General features: G+C 47.1%; 1 protein-coding gene across 2 annotated transcripts in view; it reads right to left on the reverse strand.

The window, feature by feature from the left end:
- TMEM214 (transmembrane protein 214) overlaps positions 1-16,476 on the reverse strand; it is a 256,765-nt gene that overhangs the window by 210,692 nt on the left and 29,597 nt on the right. For both annotated transcript variants that reach the window (XM_030198624.1, XM_030198623.1), the window contains exon 4: positions 5,844-5,978. In XM_030198624.1, coding sequence (XP_030054484.1) covers positions 5,844-5,978 — 135 coding nt within the window. The remainder of the gene's footprint in view (positions 1-5,843; positions 5,979-16,476) is intronic.

Genomic DNA, 16,476 nt, shown 5'->3' on the forward strand with positions numbered 1-16,476 from the left:
CTATCACTAAGCCACTGGACTGACCCAAGATATTTAGATTGTCAAATAAATGTAAACTGCCTCCTCTTCTAAAAGAAAACATACAACCCTTGGAGGCAAAAGTCATTCTACAAATGTGTCAAGGCTACTATTCTGCAATGCAGGTTTTTTTTTTTTTTCTGGTCATACTTCCCCAATATACTCATTTAAAAAGAAAAAAATATATATTTTATATGGTGATCAGATTTTATGTTCATAGCCAAAAAAGATGTACTTTCCTACTTGTGTAAGTTTGTAATACATGTTGTAATGCACCATCTAGTCTATTTATAGTTGCCTTCTTACGGGGGAGTCACGTGATGCGCTGAGAGGGCAAGACGTTAATCGCTGCTCTCCGAGGCCGAACACCTAAAACCGTCAAAATTCGGTGTTTAAACCGCACAGAGTTGGCTGAAAAGACCCCAACAGAGCAAGGAGAAGTCGTGGATGGACAAATTCGTTGAAAAATCGAACAAAACAATGCCTGCTCGAAGCGCCAAAAAAGAACCAGAGAAACCGCGAACAGCAGACTCGGGCGCGGAGCGCCAGAGATCAGGCGGCGGGCCCTCCTTCACAGAGGAGCAGCTACTACAATTAACTACCGCGGTGACCAGAGCACTGGAACCGCGCTTCGAGCAATTATCAGCACAGATTGGAAGCTTCGAAACCAGGCTATCGGATGTCACGAAACAGGCAGGGGAACTAGAGCACCGACTCTCAGAGCTCGAAGACACCCACTCCCCGCTACAACAGTCAGTCACACAGCTGCAAGAAACGGTGAAAGCACTCACTGGGAAACTAGATGACCTCGAGAACAGGTCTAGGCGCAGCAACCTGCGGATAATTGGCTTGCCTGAATCGGTCAGCGACACGGCCCTAGCCACGGTAGTGGAAAACTGGCTGAAGTCAGAATTTGCCTTATCAGATCATTCAGGGGCTTTGTGTCTGGAACGGGTGCACAGAGTGGGTAGAATTCAAGATGGCCGCCAGACCCCGCGTGCAGTTATCTTAAAGGTTCACAACTATTTACACAAGCTGGAAATCCTAAGAGGCTACAGAATAAAGAGGGCGACAACAAAGTACGACGGACATCTTATACGAATCTTTCAAGATTACTCAGTTTCCCTGCAGGAACGACGGAGGAAGTTTAATCCACTTTGCCGCCGGCTGCAAGACCTCCAGATAAGATTCATGTTCACCTATCCTGCAATGCTACGCATTCGCCACGATGGAGGATGGAAAGCGTTTGATTCTGACCAAGCAGCCAAAGAATTTATTAATGGACTGGAAAACGTGAGGCCAGAACAGAAGAGCCGGGAAGCTGGGAATGACATAGTGTGAGCTGACTCTGGCGGCTGTAACTGGTGCAGTAAGTAATGTTGGTTGAGCACATGTTAGTATCATTAGGGTGAGAGGCCTCGTGCATGGTAGGGACTCCCAATAAATACAGCGGGTAGATGGATAGGGAGACAGGGAAGGGAAGGAGTTGGGGAAGGGGTAGACCTGGGGGGAGGAAGGGGGGGGAGGAATTCTATAGGGGGACAACACGAGATACAAACATTTGGGAAGGCACATACTTTGGGGTCAGTTTGACACTTCAAATAGCTACTCAGGAGACAACTGTGAGACACACAAAGGAACGGTGTGCAGTGGGAAGGAAAGAACCCCGGAGCAAGGCTGGGTGCCCTGGGGCAATAGAACATCTACAATCTTTGCGACTTGAGGAACTTATAGATATAAATGTCGAGGGAAAAGGTGCGCTTGGCCTCTTGGAATGTGGGGGGTATTTCCTCCCCAATCAAGAGAGCTAAAATATTAGCAGCTCTTAATCGACACAAAGTCGGAATAGCGTGTCTCCAGGAGACGCGGCTCTCTCAGGAAGAACATGAGAAGCTTAGGCGACACTGGGTAGGAGAGGTGTTTTGCTCCCCAGCCACTGGTCGCAGAGGGGGAGTAGCCATCTTAATCCATAAAACGCTCATGTGCTCCGCAGCCCTGCAGTTCAGAGACGGAGAGGGGAGACTGGTGGGGGTCAAGCTCAACTTACAGGGAAAGGAGTTCTTACTAGTCTCGGTTTATGGGCCCAACACACATGCTCAACAATTCTATGCCCAACTGTTGGCACGCTGCCAGGACCAAGAAATGCATCCATTAATACTAGCTGGTGATATGAATTTGGTCATGGACGCAGATTTAGACAGATCACACACATCGACGCAGCATGCGGTGCCCTCCCCCTCCATTCTGGAGCTCTTTTGTCAGGAGCTAGGATTGGTAGATCCTTGGAGAACCCTACACGGAGAGGAGAGAGACTATACGCACACTTCCCGAGCACACCAAACACAATCGAGAATAGATTACATCTTCACATCCCAAGAACTTTTTGCAAAAATCACGTCAGCTACGATCGGACCGGAAGAGATCTCGGATCACGCCCCTATCTGGGTGGAGATTGAGTCTGGGGCATCTTCACAGGGGGCGCCGGGATGGAGGTTTCCAGCATACCTGTCCTCCTCCAGGGAGTTTCAATTACATTTACATAAGAAATGGGAAGAATTCAAGGACCACAACTCTGAACACTTAGAGGACTCCATGTTGTTTTGGTCCACTGCCAAAGCGGTGCTCAGAGGCGAGATAATTGCATATGTAAGCAATAGGAACAGAAAGATAACACAGAGAATAGTGGCCTTGGAAAAGGAGCTGAGAGGGGCGAGAAGAAAATACACCAGGGATCCCACCCAGCCTCACTTTGAGTTACTTATGTCCATCAAAGCAGCCTTAAATAGTCTAATACATGAAAGGACAATGAAATCCTTGCTATTTAGGAAATACCAGCTTTATAAGTTTGGGGATAAAGCAGGCAGGATGATGGCCAGGCTAGTGAAAGGCGCCCGGAAACCACACTTTATCCCAGCCATAAAAAGGAAAGGGGGTGGGATCACCAATAACCTAAAAGAAATTGCCCAGACATTCTTTACCCATTTCGCTACATTATATGGGGGAAAAACGGAACACAGGAGCAAAGAGGAAACTATTAAGGCTTATTTGCGAAGGAGAGAGTTGGGGGACGTCCTGACAGCCCACCGGGACTTGTTAAATCAGCCAGTGGCAGCAAAGGAATTACAGAAGGCCATTGGAGCCCTGAAATATCATTCCGCACCGGGTCCTGATGGGCTGTCCGGGGAATTCTATAAAATGCTAAAAATACAGATTCTGGGCCCACTGATGGACTACCTTAACTCGGTAGTGGAGGAGGGCAGCCTTCCAAGACATGAAAATATAGCCTCCATCTGCCTCATTCCCAAAAAAGATAAAGACCCCCTAGAACCTAGCTCCTACCGGCCAATCTCACTCATAAACGTGGAAGTTAAATTATTGTCACGCATTCTGGCAGATAGGCTGGCGCCTCTGATGCCACAATTGGTGCACGAGGAGCAAACCGGGTTTGTGAGGGGCCGCCAGTCTGTCCTTAACGTCAGGAAATTAATATTAGCAGTGTTGTCGGGGGAACATCCGGAGGCAGAAAAGATGCTCGCAAGTCTAGATGCGGAACGTGCCTTTGACAGAGTGGAATGGCCATTTTTGTTTGAAGTCCTGAAGGACAGAGGACTGTCAGGGTGGTTCCTTCAAGCCGTGGGGTCACTATACACAAATCCACGGGCTAGGATCAGGGTGAATGGGGTCCTCACAGAAAGTTTTGCCATTGAAAGGGGCACTAGACAGGGCTGCCCCCTGTCCCCATTGCTTTTCTTGTTAACGCTCGAGCCGTTGCTGGCTGAGATTCGTGGGAATAAAGACATAAAGGGCATACAGGTGTCAGGGAAGGAAATAAAAGTGCTCGCATACGCGGATGATGTGCTGATGTTGTTGAGCGATCCACAGGGTTCGTTACCGGCTCTCCTCTCCGTCCTAGATAGTTATGGGCATCTCTCGGGCTATAAGCTCAATCGAACAAAGTCCCTGGCCCTACCAATTAACGAGACAGGGGAACATACATGGAGGGGCCCGTTTCCATTATTATGGGCAAAGGGGCAGATCAGATATCTGGGAGTACTTATACCAGCAGATATGAAAAAACTATATGAGCTCAATGTGCTTCCCCTAATAGAGACAACTAGGAGATTATTACAGACATGGGGCGCATGTCCTCTCTCTCTCACGGGTCGGGTAGGCCTTTTTAACATGATGATCGCCCCGAAATGGCTCTATACGTTTCAGATGTTGCCCCTGTATTTGAAGTCAAGGGAGGAGCGGGTCCTCAATCACCTAATACAGCAGTTTCTGTGGAATCGGAGGAGACCCAGATTGCCAATACAGGTGATACAGAAACCGAAATCACATGGGGGAATGGGACTGCTCAGCATTAGACACCTAACGATAGCGTGTGCCATGAGGCACATCAGAGATTGGTTAACGGGAGCGCAGGATTTCTCGGCTACGCTCTTAGAGAGGGGTTTGGCTCCCACTGCACACCTGGGGTGGGGACTACATGCTTTAGGACAGGGATTGGAGGAGGGGTTGGGAACGCACCCGTTAATGACAGCAGCCAGAGCAGCGTGGCAGTGGCTATGTAAGAGACATCACTTCGAATGGAGGGCGACCCCGTTCCTACCACTGCTTAACAATCCAGACTTTCCGGAAGGGACTTCCTCAGCTGCCTTTGCCCGATGGCGGAGGAATGGAATACGATTCATTTATCAACTGGTGTCGGAGGAGGGCAAGACACGAACATTTGCGGACCTTCAACAGGAATTTAGATTGACTGAACGTGACCGGTTTGCTTATCTACAAGTCCAGCACTATATCACAGCGTTGGGCTGGAGCAACCTGAGTGAGGACGTACAGGATACCTTAAACACTGCTCTGACACTGGGAGCGCAAAACCCAGTGCCTTTAAAATTCCACCACAGATTCCTGCAGGATTCAACAGAGGACATAGACTATAATACTAGAGCACGAAAATGGGCGGTTGACCTGCAGGTGGAAATTACAGGAGACGTATTGAACAGATATCTGAACTCCATACACAGAACATCTCTCTTTACTCGATTCTGGGAGATGCAATATAAATTTGCGTTAAGACTATATGTCTCCCCAACAAGGGCCTTCAAGGCAGGCTTTGGTAATTCTGACGCCTGCCCATGGTGTGCGGTGGCCCCGGCTTCGCTGGCTCACATGTTTTGGTACTGTCGCCACGTGTCCAAACTGTGGACTCTCATTCTTGGCGAGACCAAGAAATACTGGGGGCGCACCATTAAGAGACAACCTTTACTTCTTTTTGGAGACTTTAAACAAACTAAACCCACACTGCCAGGCTTCTGCTCGTTTGTTCAGCGTGCTGTCCTGATGGGAAAACGGGTCATCCTCCTCCATTGGAGAGAACACAGAGGACCATCAATTGGAGCATGGAGGTCACAAATGATAGAACTGCTGAAGCTGGAGAGACGTGGAGTCCATGACCTGGACTCTATAGAGGGTCGGGGGCTTCAAAAAACATGGGCAAACTTTTGGGACACACTGCAACCCCTAGCTCGCAGTAGACTCTTGAATTGACAGTGCCATCGGAAAGGAAGAGAACTGTTGAGTGTTATCTTGTGTTGTGGGGGGGAAAGGGAGGGGGGTGGTTTCCCCTTTTGTTTGGGGGGGGAGGGGGGAGGAAGGGGGGGTGGGGAGAAAATTTGTACATTGTCGTGAGTCAGACACATTTGAGCCAATGGAGATGTTTGTATATGGATCATGTCTGCCAAGTTTTGTTATGATTTCATAATAAAAAAGATTTAAACATAGTTGCCTTCTTACTTAAGCAAGTCTCAAGGTTGTCTTACCAGAGGGTTTGTCCAACTCTTGCAACATTATATAAATGCAGTGGTCAAAGAAGAGCTCCAGCACGCCTGATGATTTCTCCAACAGAGCTTTGATAATGACCTTTAGTTCTCTGCTCACAAGACTATAGGGATAATCTAAAGGAAAAATATAGTTACAATAAAATGTCAATTTTTTAGCCTGATAACTGCAGCTTTTGACCTCCACTGAACTAGACATTTTTATTTATTTACAAGAATAATAAAAAGGGAGTGAAACAGTATGTATACTAGAAAACCCAAAAGTTTATATTCTGTTTCCAAATATTGCCAAATGTGACGCTAAAGCAACATGGCTTATTAACTCAAAACAGGGGGGGGGGGGGGACAAAAAAAACCTCTGCACTTTGCTATATTACAAATATATGGAATTTTCTGGAAATACTAAAAAGCAAGCAAACATCACAGGTCAAAGCAACTACTTGATTTAAAGAGAAATTCATTTACTAAAAAATGTCAGTGTTTCTTAACTCATTTATAATCTACAGCAGAACCTCAGTGAAAACCATTACTTTTTTAAACTCTGTTTATACCACCAGTTCCTTTGTATTTATGTTAAATTTGAAAATAAAGTTTGGTCAAAGGAATTCCCCTAGTGCAATCTCAAATTACCAAGAAGCTACATGTTAAAATGATTAACAATAAATTGCATATGGGTTGCTCCATTTCATTCATTGGTCTAAAAAACATTCATATAAATTTTTCCTTTTAAATTAGAAAATGTATGTTTCATGTGAGGAGACAGAAAACCATATGGACACCTGACAACTGAAGAAATCATAAACTGAGTAATCAATGTCCTGACCAAGTCCATAGGGTGTAATGGTATGCGAAGATACTTTCCTGTAAGCAGGTACTCTCAAAAGGACACTAGCATGGGCATAAGACAGTGGTTCCCAAATCTGGTCCTGGAGGCACCCCAGCCAGTCAGGTTTTTGGGATAGCCACAATATCCATGAGAGAGCTCTGCATGCACTACCTCCACCCCATGCAAATCTCTCGTGAATATTCATTGTGGATATCCCAAAAACCTGACCTGCTGTGGTGCCTTCAGGATCAGGTTTGGAAACCACTGGCATAAGAAAAAGAAAAATATCTGGTAGCCAATTAGATATTGTGCATTTCCCCAATGGCAACCTCCATCCTGCGGGGATGAAAGGAAAGAAAAATTGGGAAAACTGCCTGCGGCAATTAAGCCACTTCAAGCAAAAAGGCCAATGTTCACTTGTAAGCCAAGTTGTGAAGTGTACACTCACTAAGGGTATGAGACTTTGGGAAGGACATAGGCAGGACAATCAACTGATATAGATAAAAACCCCACACAACTTTAGGCAGGAACTCAGGATATGTGCAGATAACTATTCTATTGCGAAGAAATTCAGGGTAAGGTGGAACCAGCAACAGGTCCTGAAGCTCACTGACCCTGCGAGCCAAAGGAACAGCCACCAAAAACAAGACCGTCCAGGTTAAGCACATCAAGGGACAGGAAAACAAGTGGCTCAAAAGGAGCACTGATTAATTGGTGAGAACAAAGTTGAGACCCCATAACACAAGACGGAAGTGCGACTGGGGCTGTGACAAAAACAAGCCTCTCATGAATCGAACCAGAGGCTGTCAAAAGATAGGAGTATCCTCTACGCAAAGATGAGAAGCACTGAGTATTCCAAGGTGAACCCCCACCAAGTTGGGTTTCAGAACAAAATCAGAAAGATTAAGCAAGTATGGAATCAGGGCAGAGCAAGAAAGAGGATCAAGGATCTCTCCCCCCCCCTACCCCACATACTAGACAGCATACCTCCACCACTAGAAAAAGGAACACCTCTTAGTGGAAGCTTTACTGAAACCCAGCAAGACTGTGAAGACACCCGCAGGAAGACGCAAGGAAGGTAATGCAAAGCCCTGAAGTCTAGAGACAGGAGGAGGGGGTGTAGAAGAGAACCCTTGTTCTGCATGTTGAGGGTTGGAGAAAACTCCAAGTTCCATGGCTCTCAGAAGGAGCATGCAAGAAAAAAAGGAAGACAGATCTGTCAGGGCCAGTAAGAAGCAATGAGAATCCTGGTCCCACGATCCTGCTTACAAAGCAGTAGAACCTGCCCTATGAGAGAGATGAGAAGATATGAATACAGAAGACTGTTCCCCAAGAAAGAAGGAAGGAAACTAATGGTAGTCTGCTACGGGCCTGGAGCAGAACTGAGGGACGGCATGATTGACTTGAGTTGCCAAGAGATCCATCGATGGAGTGCCCCACATTTGGAAGATCTTGCAGGCAATGCCTATATTAAGAGACCACTTATGTAGGTGCATGACCTTGCAGAGTCTGGTGACCAGGTTGTAGGACTTGTCTGCCAGTAAGTGGCTATGAGGAGCAGTCTCTGCTATATCTGGATGGCTCCCTGACACAGAAGGTGCAATCCAGTGTCCCTCTGCTTGTTGGGGTAGTACATGCAACCTGATTGTTCGTGTGAACAAGTACAAAGTTGTTGTACAGCCTATCACTGAAATCTTTTAGAGCGTTCCAGAGTGCTTGGAATTCCAGAAGGGGATAGGGAGAGTTCTCTCCTGGGCTGACCAAACACTTTCAGTGTGAAGCCTGTCTAGGAGGGATGCAGCCGCTGTCAGCACCCTGCGTGGTTGAGGAATTTGAAAAGGCAGTCCCAGAATTCAAGTGGGCTGTAGAATTCATCAAAGCAGAGAGTAAACGAGCTGTGGGGCCAGTCGAATTACATTGTCCAGGATTCCCGTAGTCCGACACTACTAAGAAGCTAGGGCCCACTGGGAAGTTCCCATGTGAAAACAAGGCATGGGTTTTACATGAACAGTGGCAGCCATGTGATCAAACAACTTCCACATCTGCCGAGGTGCGACCTGCTGACGGGCTCAAACCTGAGTGCCAAGAGTGACAAGTGTCCGCCCCGACACAGGAAGAAATGCCCGAGCCCAATGAGTATCCAACAGGATCTCCAAATAGGCAACGGGAAGCAGATGGGACAGAGGGTATTGTAAAAATGAACCCAAGTAGGTTCAAAATCCAAACAGTTCTCCATATGGACTTCTGAGTAGAGAATGACACGGGGACAAAGTTTGTCTCTGTCCCTGCCCCGTCCCGTCCCCATGGGCTCTGTCCTCATCTGCAGAAGCCTCGAACACTTATGATTTTATATTTAAATATTTTTATTAAAATATAAAAAGGAATATGCTGTGCAACTGTTGTGTATAAATTACAAATAGAGAACAACCATCATGAGCAGCTATAATAACCCTCCTTCCCACCACCACCCTCTACCCTTCCAACCCCAACAATAGGTGATTTCTACTACACCAAGGAATCCTAATTCACACTGTTAAAATGTCCAGGGGTATAAAATACAACCCGTTCTATATGCCCTAGAGGGAAAAAATATGCCCTATAAAAAGCACTTATGTTTTTTAAATCTATGGATACATAAGAAATCATCAACAATCTCAGGATTCAATCTAGCTCTACTGTCTTCCGCAGTCCTTCCTGGAATAGAAGGTGTCTTCTTAGAAGATGTGCTGGTAGCAGGATGTACAGGATCTCCCATGCAAAGTTTGCTAGTTGTGGCCAGTATGTTTGCTTGTTTTTCAAAAAAATCAAAATATTTTTGTAGGCATCACTTAAACATAAACAACAGTCCAGTTCATTAACAGGCTTCAAAGTAGAAAATGACATGGGGACAAAGTCTGTCCCCTATCCCTGTGGGCTCTGTCCCCATCCCCACCCCATGGGATCTGTCCCCGCGAGCTCTGTCTCTGTCCCCGCGGTTACTGCGGTTCCCTGTCCCCATGTCATTCTCTAATCCTGAGTACCAATCATTGTCGTGCTCTCCACAAGCTGAATCAGCCAGATAGGAAATACAAGCTCAGCGAAGTTGTGAGTACTGCCAGACACTCGGGGACCATCCTGGGAGCTGATGTGAGGCCAAAATGCCCCCAGGGGAAAAAACAACAACATATTTCTTGTCCATAAATATTCTTCAAATCCAGAGAGTAGAGCCAATCATTGCCCTGAACCATGAGAAGTAGGGTGCCTAGGGAAACCATCCTGACCTGTTCTTTCATCAGAAAGTTGTGTAGGGCCCTTAGGCATAGGGTGGAACATATCACTCGTGTCAATGGAATAGAATCCCAGTCCTTTTTCTCTGGTGGTACAGGCTCGACCACATGGGCCTTCAGAAGGGTGGACACTGCCTCTGCAAGGAGCTGCTTGAGCTGAGAGAAGATACGAGTTGCTCTCAGGAGTCAGCCTTTGGCCTGTAGCAAACATTACACCCCCCCTCCCCCCGACCAATAGGTTGTCCGAGACAGTTACTGGCACTGCAGCTATGCTCCTCTGGAACCAGTGAAAAGGCCGCCCCTTGCTGTGACTGGATTGCTGTCTGGGGCTGAGATGCATGCCGTTGACAAAAACAAATGCGCTGGGGTTGAGTCCACTGAGGTTACTGAGAAGAGGTGATACAGCAACATCTCTATGCATAGAAGGGACCCATCCATGACTTGCTGAAAAACCTCCTAGAGAAGGAGGTAGTTGCAGAAGGCATATAGGGGGAGAGTGTGTCAATGGCATCTATTTTTAAAGGTCAGTGACCCCCTCCATCTGCTCTCCAAAAGGGGTCTGCACATGGTATTCACCAGTCTCCGCTGAACCTGCAAGTCAGACACACAGCCACACTGTGGGAATAGATCCTGGAAGCCACAGCGAAAGTATTGTAACTGCCCCTGGCCAAGAACGTGCGACATGCCCTCTGCAGCTCAACCAACCGGCAGAGACTCTCAACCTGCTCTGTTGGGAGAGAGCACATAACACATACCAGGTCCTGTAAGAATACGCTCGTGGTGGCACATTTTCCACCCAAATGAATCCAGGGGTCTAGCATCCATGTCTGCGGACACTAAAGCATAGTTCCTAGAACTCCTGCTCTATTGAGCGTGGATTCAACCACCATGGAACGATGAGGCAACTGGGGCCTGTGAGACTGAGAATACTGGATCTTACTCTAGCAAGCCAGGGCTCTTATTGGCTCTCACGAGAGTCAGAATTCTCAGTCTCCACCTGCAGGAAAGAGTGCACACCCATCAGTGTTTTTCTGGGCCGGTCCGGAGGGACACTAAGGAACAGTAGCCTAATGATTAGAGTAGTGGGCTGAGACCAAGGAAGCCTGGGTCAACTCCCATTGCGGCACCTTGTAAGCTTGGGCAAGTCATAAAATCTTCCACTGACTCAGGTACAAACTCAGCCTCCAGAGACAGACAAAGGAGAAATTAGATCTTACCTGCTAATTTCCTTTCCTTTAGTCCCTCCGGACCAGCCCAGAATGCGACAGATGGGTTGTGCATACCTACCAGCAGGTGGAGACTGAAAATCTCTGACTAGAGAGAGAGCCAGTCCCTGGCTAACTGTAACTAGACTGAATATTATCTTAAAGAGAAAAGAAAGAAAGAAAACCTATTCTGTGCCACGGGGAAACTTGAGTAGCCACCTTGGACCTACTAACATTTAACCCATGTTTCCTGCATAACAAACCTGAACCGACAGGTTAGGAAAAACAAAATAGCAGGTAAGGACTAATTTCTCCTTCGAGCCCTTGACTTCTTCTCTGAAAGATTTAACACTTAAAATGGTGTTTTTAGTGGACATTGCCTCGACTTGGAGGGTGTCAGAACTGCAAGCTTTCTTGTAAGCCACAATTTCTAGAGCTCTCAAAGGAGAGGGTCGTTTTACGTCCAGTCGAGGTTTCATGTACCTCAGCCTGTGGTTTTGCCCGTTTTTGGTTCTTCCTCGGGTTCCTAAGATCAATGTCGCTTGCGGTGTTTGGATGTCAGGCGAGTTTTAAAGCACATGTGAAGGTGACTGAGACCTTCAGACATACGGGATCGTTTGTTCTATTTGATTGGAGGATCCTGCAAAGGTCTGGCAGCTTCTAAGCCCATTATTTCCAGGTGGCTTAAAGAGATGATTGCTTGGGCTTACCTCCTGTCTGGGCGATCTGTCCCTAAGGGTGTGAAGGCTCATTCTACCAGAGGTCAGGTAGCATCTTGGGCAGGCGTTTTCTGGTACCTCCTTTGAAAATCTGTAAAGCGGCAACGTGGTCCTCCTTGCATTCCTTTTCGAAGCATTACGCTTGGACGTTCAGTGTCGTCAGGAGGTAGTCTTTGGTGCCAGGGTTCTCACAGTGGGTTTGCTAGGGTCCCTTCCATAAGATACTGTTTTGTTACTTCTCATCAGTTGCATTCTGGGCTGGTCCGGAGGGAAGCTAAGGAAGGAGAAATTAGATCTTAATTGCTAATTTGCTTTCTTTTAGTCCCTCCGGACCAGCCCAGATCCCTCCCTTTGCATTCTGTTTGCTTTTGGAGGAACTGCTTTGCTGTTTGCTAGTTTACTGTTTTTTCTCATAAAAAAACAAAACAAAAACAAATTTTGCAATTCCTTTAGTCCCTCAGGACCAGTCCAGACTGTGACTGGTGGGCTGTGTACGCCTTCCAGCAAGTGGAGACTGAGAATTCTGAATGAACAGAGCGAGCCAATAAGAGCCCTCAGTAGGACTAGAAAGATCCAGTATATCGTACCAAAGCAGGAGAAAAACAGAGACATATTCTGTGCGCCTGGGAACCTGAGCAGCCACCATCAGACTACCACCGAGCCTGTGCCATATATGGAGTGTGCCCGTCGACAGAAAGGCACTAACAGCACTGAAGGAACTTGGTTCAAGCATGCAAAGCTGTGCTCATTTAGATTTTTTTTTTTTTATATACAGTGGCGGAAATAAGTATTTGATCCCTTGCTGATTTTGTAAGTTTGCCCACTGACAAAGACATGAGCAGCCCATAATTGAAGGGTAGGTTATTGCTAACAGTGAGAGATAGCACATCACAAATTAAATCCGGAAAATCACATTGTGGAAAGTATATGAATTTATTTGCATTCTGCAGAGGGAAATAAGTATTTAATCCCTCTGGCAAACAAGACCTAATACTTGGTGGCAAAACCCTTGTTGGCAAGCACAGCGGTCAGACGTCTTCTGTAGTTGATGATGAGGTTTGCACACATGTCAGGAGGAATTTTGGTCCACTCCTCTTTGCAGATCATCTCTAAATCATTAAGAGTTCTGGGCTGTCGCTTGGCAACTCGCAGCTTCAGCTCCCTCCATAAGTTTTCAATAGGATTAAGGTCTGGTGACTGGCTAGGCCACTCCATGACCCTAATGTGCTTCTTCCTGAGCCACTCCTTTGTTGCCTTGGCTGTATGTTTGGGTCATTGTCGTGCTGGAAGACCCAGCCACGACCCATTTTTAAGGCCCTGGCGGAGGGAAGGAGGTTGTCACTCAGAATTGTACGGTACATGGCCCCATCCATTCTCCCATTGATGCGGTGAAGTAGTCCTGTGCCCTTAGCAGAGAAACACCCCCAAAACATAACATTTCCACCTCCATGCTTGACAGTGGGGACGGTGTTCTTTGGGTCATAGGCAGCATTTCTCTTCCTCCAAACACGGCGAGTTGAGTTCATGCCAAAGAGCTCAATTTTTGTCTCATCTGACCACAGCACCTTCTCCCAATCACTCTCGGCATCATCCAGGTGTTCACTGGCAAACTTCAGACGGGCCGTCACATGTGCCTTCCGGAGCAGGGGGACCTTGCGGGCACTGCAGGATTGCAATCCGTTATGTCGTAATGTGTTACCAATGGTTTTCGTGGTGACAGTGGTCCCAGCTGCCTTGAGATCATTGACAAGTTCCCCCCTTGTAGTTGTAGGCTGATTTCTAACCTTCCTCATGATCAAGGATACCCCACGAGGTGAGATTTTGCGTGGAGCCCCAGATCTTTGTCGATTGACAGTCATTTTGTACTTCTTCCATTTTCTTACTATGGCACCAACAGTTGTCTCCTTCTCGCCCAGCGTCTTACTGATGGTTTTGTAGCCCATTCCAGCCTTGTGCAGGTGTATGATCTTGTCCCTGACATCCTTAGACAGCTCCTTGCTCTTGGCCATTTTGTAGAGGTTAGAGTCTGACTGATTCACTGAGTCTGTGGACAGGTGTCTTTCATACAGGTGACCATTGCCGACAGCTGTCTGTCATGCAGGTAACGAGTTGATTTGGAGCATCTACCTGGTCTGTAGGGGCCAGATCTCTTACTGGTTGGTGGGGGATCAAATACTTATTTCCCTCTGCAGAATGCAAATAAATTCATATACTTTCCACAATGTGATTTTCCGGATTTAATTTGTGATGTGCTATCTCTCACTGTTACCAATAACCTACCCTTCAATTATGGGCTGCTCATGTCTTTGTCAGTGGGCAAACTTACAAAATCAGCAAGGGATCAAATACTTATTTCCACCACTGTATATTTAAGGAAAAGGACAACACAACTCTCCTTAGCAAGATAGCCCAAAACTTGTCGAACTACACCAACAACAGCAAACAGGAATGGGAGGGTTCTGGGCAGGAAGGAGGCGAGAGCAGCTGAAAAACAAATCCAGGAGAGCCGGTACGCCTGTGAATACTTAAAAAAAAAAAAGGAATGTGCAGCTTGTGGCATTGTCCTTTTAAGTAATAAAACTTTGCTGATACTTGAGTTCTCTTGTGAACCAAGAGAAAACAGCTGCCTCTCCCTGCCTAGACACTTTTCCCCTGAATAGGCTAAGGTTCAACCAACACAGCACTGAAGACTGTGAAAGGGAGGATTGGGGGGGGGGGGGGGAGGACCCAGCCACCTGGGTGTAACACCCCTGAGGCTGGAATAGGCCCCCGCGGACCTCAGCCTCCAGAGAACAGGTTATTCTATACAACCCAGGCGCACAAAAGTAAGGAAAAAATAAAGGACTTGCCACAGAAAGAAAGGAAAAGAAAATTCAGAGAGACTAAATAGCTCACAACCCTCCACCTGCTGGAGACCGAGATTACTGGATCTTGCTAGTCTTACCGAGGGCTCTTATTGGCTCACTCTAGTCAAATCAGAATTCTCAGTCTCAACCTGCTGGAAGGTGTGCACAACCCATCAGTCACAGTCTGGGCCAGTCTGGAGGGACGCTAAGGAAGGGTACCTTAGTAAGAACTGACAGGATCAAATTCAAACCCAAACAGGAAAGATAGCCCGAGAAGGAGGAGGACACAGAAGACTGAAAACCTCATGATATCCAGATGGGCAGACTAAGCCTTACCCCGGACACGTCCCCTAAAACACGAGAGAGCTGCTATCTGGACCTTAAGAGAAGCTAGCGCTAAGCCCTTAACAAAACTCTGCTGCAAGAAATCCAAGACCTCAGACACAGAAGCACAAATGGAGAGATGCTACGCTCCGAACACCACACTTCAAATACTCGCCAAGTTCTGATATAATTACGTGAAGTAGAACGAGGGCGTGAGCAAAGCATTGTGGCAATTACCTTGGAGGGAAAAGCCGTGCTTGGTCAACCTAGCCTGTTCGAAGACCAGGCCGTAAGACAAAAATCGAGCTGGGTCTGGATGAACTACTGGACTCTGAACCAGGAGTTGGCAACATTACGGCAACCTGAGTGGAGGACCGACAAGACGAAGCACGAGATCGGCATACCACAGTCTCTAGACCTCTGTGCATCTAGATTCTCTGGATTCGACGACCCAGAAGGGGCCACGGAGGAAAGGCCTACAGCAGACCCTCCAGCCAGGACTGAAGAAGAGCATCCATTCCGCACGCCTTGGGATCTCTTCTGTGGCTGAAGTACTGAGGCACCTTCGCATTTAGACTTGAAGCCAAGAGACCCATGACCAGAAGACCCCAACGATCCACTACTGCTTGAAGCTTCTGTCCTGAGAGCCCACTCCCGGGTCTAGCGTGTGTTGACTGAGAAAGTCCATCTGAACATTTGATGCTCCTGCCACGTGGGACGCCAAAATGGCAATCAGATGACACGCCACTCAACTGATGAGTTATGCTGCTTCCTGTCCAAGAGACGACTTCTCGCTCCCCCTTGACGATTGACATACACTACCGCTGTAGCATTGTCTGACAGAATGCACATCGATTGACCTACAATGAGAGGGCAGAACACTTCCAAGGCTAACCGAATTGCCCTCGAAGAGGTGAAGGCTGGCTAACAATCTGCCGCTCCTCTAAGGCAGGGAGACCCTGGGAGGATTGGGGGGGGACCCGGCTGCCCGAGTGTAACACCCCCAAGGCTGTGCGAGACCCCCGAGGATCTCAGCCTCAAACACAGCAAGAGACACCAGGGCACAGAAGATCCAAACACCAAAACTAAACTCCCCTCTTCTATTTTTTAAATTTTTTAAGAAAAAAAAAAAATAGTAAAGATAAGAAAAGAGGCTGAAAGGGCTCACCAACTTCCACCTGCTGGAGACCGATAATACTGAGTCTAGTTACAGTTAGCCAGGGCTCTTATTGGCTCTCTCTAGAGTCAGATATTTTCAATCTCCACCTGCTGGAAGGCGTACACAACACATCAGTCGCATTCTGGGCCGGTCCAGAGGGACACTAAGGAATACCTGAATGTACACTTCTCTGATATATATTGCCTGCAAGCCCAAAAGCAAAGAAATCAAATATTAACACATTCTGACCCTTCTTCCAAATAGTTATGA

Source organism: Microcaecilia unicolor, chromosome 3 (assembly GCF_901765095.1).
Source record: "Microcaecilia unicolor chromosome 3, aMicUni1.1, whole genome shotgun sequence".
Classification (NCBI taxonomy): domain Eukaryota; kingdom Metazoa; phylum Chordata; class Amphibia; order Gymnophiona; family Siphonopidae; genus Microcaecilia; species Microcaecilia unicolor.